Source organism: Octodon degus, unplaced genomic scaffold (assembly GCF_000260255.1).
Source record: "Octodon degus isolate 3935 unplaced genomic scaffold, OctDeg1.0 scaffold00100, whole genome shotgun sequence".
Taxonomy (NCBI): Eukaryota; Metazoa; Chordata; class Mammalia; order Rodentia; family Octodontidae; genus Octodon; species Octodon degus.
This window is the reverse complement of record NW_004524676.1, coordinates 485,496-488,967: the sequence shown is the minus strand read 5'-3', so window position 1 is coordinate 488,967 and position 3,472 is coordinate 485,496. Positions and strand designations below refer to the sequence as shown.

The following is a 3,472-nucleotide window of genomic DNA, read 5'->3' as shown; positions in this document are numbered from 1 at the left end:
CTGCTTAAAGACTGCTATTCAGTTACTTTTAAAAATCTTTTTCGATGTGTATTTTATGTACTTTGTATAAATATACAATCTACCTAATATTATATGCATACTATTTTACAACAATTACAAGTTTGTATACTATGAAGTGGTGCCCACATTTAAAATTGATGAATTAAAGTAATTACCAGAAGTCAAATTTATAGGCTCATCGAACAGCTAATCCCATTGGATTTGAACACCATGAAAATTAGAGTTAGCAAAGTTATAAGATTTGAAGAGCTAGATCTTTCTGGTTTTGAACACATAATGATATTTTAAAAAGACAAGTCCATGAAACAAGGCTATGGGAAACTCTTGGTTTGAGAGATCCATGCAATTGGTCTTTGTCAAGATAGGAGCACAAGCCTATCATCGAGGAGGCAGAGCGGACGCTGGGAACGCCGTGCTGGCTAGGGCTGCAGAGGAGCACCAGAAACGGACAAATGGAGCAAAGTGACTCTTACTTTAATAGCATTTCTTCTACTATGATTTAGTGAGTCTTTAAAACTTTTAGGTTGAAAGTACTAAGTGCGAGAGCCAACACGTTCAGGCGGCCCTGCTGTTCCTGCCCTGCTCCTCCCCCAACACAGAGTCCTTCGTGCAGCCATGGTAGTGTGAGAACTGTGCCGCCACGTCGCCACACCGCACCACCGTGACACAGCCACGCTCCATAGTGAACGTCACCAATGCATTTGTTTCAGGAGGAATTTCAGTTTTTCCCAACTTCGTAAACATTATCTTACTTTCTTGGATTGTTAGTTTCTTAGAAGATTTATTTAGTACACTTTTGGCAGAATAGTCTTTCAAAAGGTAAAAATTCCTTCTCTTCATCTTTCTTTAAGCCTTCCTGGAGATTTTCATTACTCTTACATGAAGCTCAAGCCCCACAGTGTGAAAAGCTTTAGGCTTTGTAATTTGGCTCCCCGTGTCTCTTTTTTTTTTTTTTTTTTTTTTTTTTTTTTTTTAAGGGAAGGGTCTACAGGGTGTTCAGGGTCTCACTACTAGATCAGACTCATAGTGATCCACTTGTTTACAGCCTCCCAAGAGCTGAGATTACAGGCATGTGCCACCACGTGCAGTCTCAATTGCTGTCTCAGTGTGTCGTGGGGATTGAACCCCTGGCCTCTGCGCCTGCTTGCAGGTGCTTTAATCCTCTGAGCTACTTGGCCAGCCCTTCCCCATGTCTTAAACTCTTAAATCTCCTCCATTTGCCTATAAGGACAAATCATACTGATTTTAGTGTGTGGAGTTGCATGCATCTCCTAGTCTTAGGGTCTTTGAGCTTGCAACCTTCCCCTCCCTGCATACACCCCACCCACAGCCCTTTCCTCCGAAACTGTCTTGGCTCTCTCTCTCTTCCTCATTATTTAGAATGTAATATAAATATAATTTCTTCTGGGAAACCCTCCAGTCTGGATTTGACGTAAGTAATCAATGACAATCATGTATTGCTTTTTGCCTTACCAAGGCCACCAAAACACTGGCAGCTGATCCATTTTTCAAAAGATAAGGAGGACATCTTTTTCACTGAAGCTGAGAAGACATGACTTTTTACTTTGAAATCACCATTTTGCTTTCCTGCTAAAATATGAAATAGGCTGACTGGAACTTTTTCAATCTTTGTGAATATGCTTGCAACTCATAATGACTCTTTCCTCACACATCTCGTGGCTTTCCATCCTTTCCTTCCCTCTCCCTCCCACCTCCTCCCATCTTGTGATCCCTTTCTCATTTCCAAAAGATCTGGCTCCTTTATCTAGCTTTTATCTTTCTCTTTATTTATATTATGGGTTTCTCATACAAGAGAAGCCATGCAGTATTTAAATTTGTGTATCCAATTTATTTCACTTAAAATTATGGCCCCAAAGTGTGTCTACTTTCTTACAGATGACTCACATTCATCCTAATTTGTGGCCCAATATTTTTCCAAGGTGCATGAATGTCACCTTCTTTACCCTTTCCTCTGTGGAGGAATGTATCAGCTACTTTATTGAGCTATTATGAACTGTGCTGTTAGGTGGGTATGAATCACTGTGATATAATGTCTTTAATTCTTTTGGGAGGATACCTAGAAGGGGGATACTTTGGTCAAACATAATCTCTAGTTTTAGTCTTTTGAGGCATCGCCATGTGGACTTCCATAATGGTATAAGTTTATATTCCCACCAACAATGTACAGGGGCTTCTCCACCCCACCCCCAGACTTGCTAGCATTTGCTATTTGTTGGCTATTTATATGTCTTCTGAGTGGTGTTTATTGTTTCAGTTGCCCAGTTTTTAATTGGGCCTCTACTTTGGGTAGTCTAATGTTTTTTTAGTTCTTTATGCATTTAATGTATTAGACCTATGTCCAAGGAATAGCTGGCAGTATTTTTCCCCATCATTTAGGCTAACTCTTCAGCCTATTGATTGTTTTGTGCACTAAGCTAAACTCACAATGATTAAAGATCTACAGGTTAAAATAGAAACACAATCTGCTGGAAGATAAAATAGATTAAAAACTCTTGAAGACAGATTTAGGCAAAGACTTTCTGAAGGGAATAAGGCATAAGAAATATCAACAATCAACCAGTGAACCCATATCAAATTAAAATTATGCATAAATGGAGAAAATTAAATAAAAATGAATGAAAATTACTGCTAAAGAAATAAGTTGCAGAAATCCCATTTTATTTCCCTTTGTATAATCAGTTGTAGTGATATTGGGCAAATAACAAACAAATGAAAAAAATTTCTGAGCTTCAGTTTTATAAATCCCTTATAAATTATAGAATCCTGAAAGTGAAACCCTAATTATAATAGATGCTGGTATGGACAAACAAGTATTTCTGTTTGTCTTAAAACTACAGTATCTTCTCCAGAGAAAACATGGATGAAACAACACACATTAATGATACAAAAGCAAGTCTTCTAAACAATAGGTTTTCCGGGGTTCTTGCCCTGCAATCCCAATTACATTTCCAGTTTCCACACTGACCTGCTGCTGTTCACGAGCCATTCTGTTCCTTTGCTCCATGAAAACTTTGGTTTCGGAGCAGCTTTTGGTTTGCACTCGATTATCACCCTGCCCCCTTTGGCAGCCAGGATCTTTTTCTTCATAGGATTCATTTCAAAAGTTGGGGCCAGAGCTAAAAGGAAATCCAATGATTGATGTTCTTTTAGTAAAAAAACCAAATATTTTCTCTGTATTTCTTTATTCCATGCCTATTTGTAGTTCATGGAAAAATTACCTACCTTGGTGTGCATGACCAGTTATGAAACATAGATATTTCATACCTAATAGGTTTCTTCATTAATGACTTAAGTATTATAAAATTCACTCAAATCAAATGAAAAATTTTGATGACTATAACTTTTAGTTAAAAGCAAGTGCTGGGGGCTGGTGAGATGGCTCAGTGGTCTGGAGCACCTACTTAGAACAAGCTTAGCAAAGCACAGGGAC

At 38.3% G+C, this 3,472-nt stretch overlaps 1 protein-coding gene across 1 annotated transcript in view; it reads right to left on the bottom strand.

The window, feature by feature from the left end:
• Cntn1 (contactin 1) overlaps nt 1-3,472 on the bottom strand; it is a 410,344-nt gene that overhangs the window by 120,909 nt on the left and 285,963 nt on the right. The window contains exon 13 of the mRNA XM_004638636.2: nt 3,008-3,158. Within this exon, the coding sequence (XP_004638693.2) occupies nt 3,008-3,158 (151 nt within the window). The remainder of the gene's footprint in view (nt 1-3,007; nt 3,159-3,472) is intronic.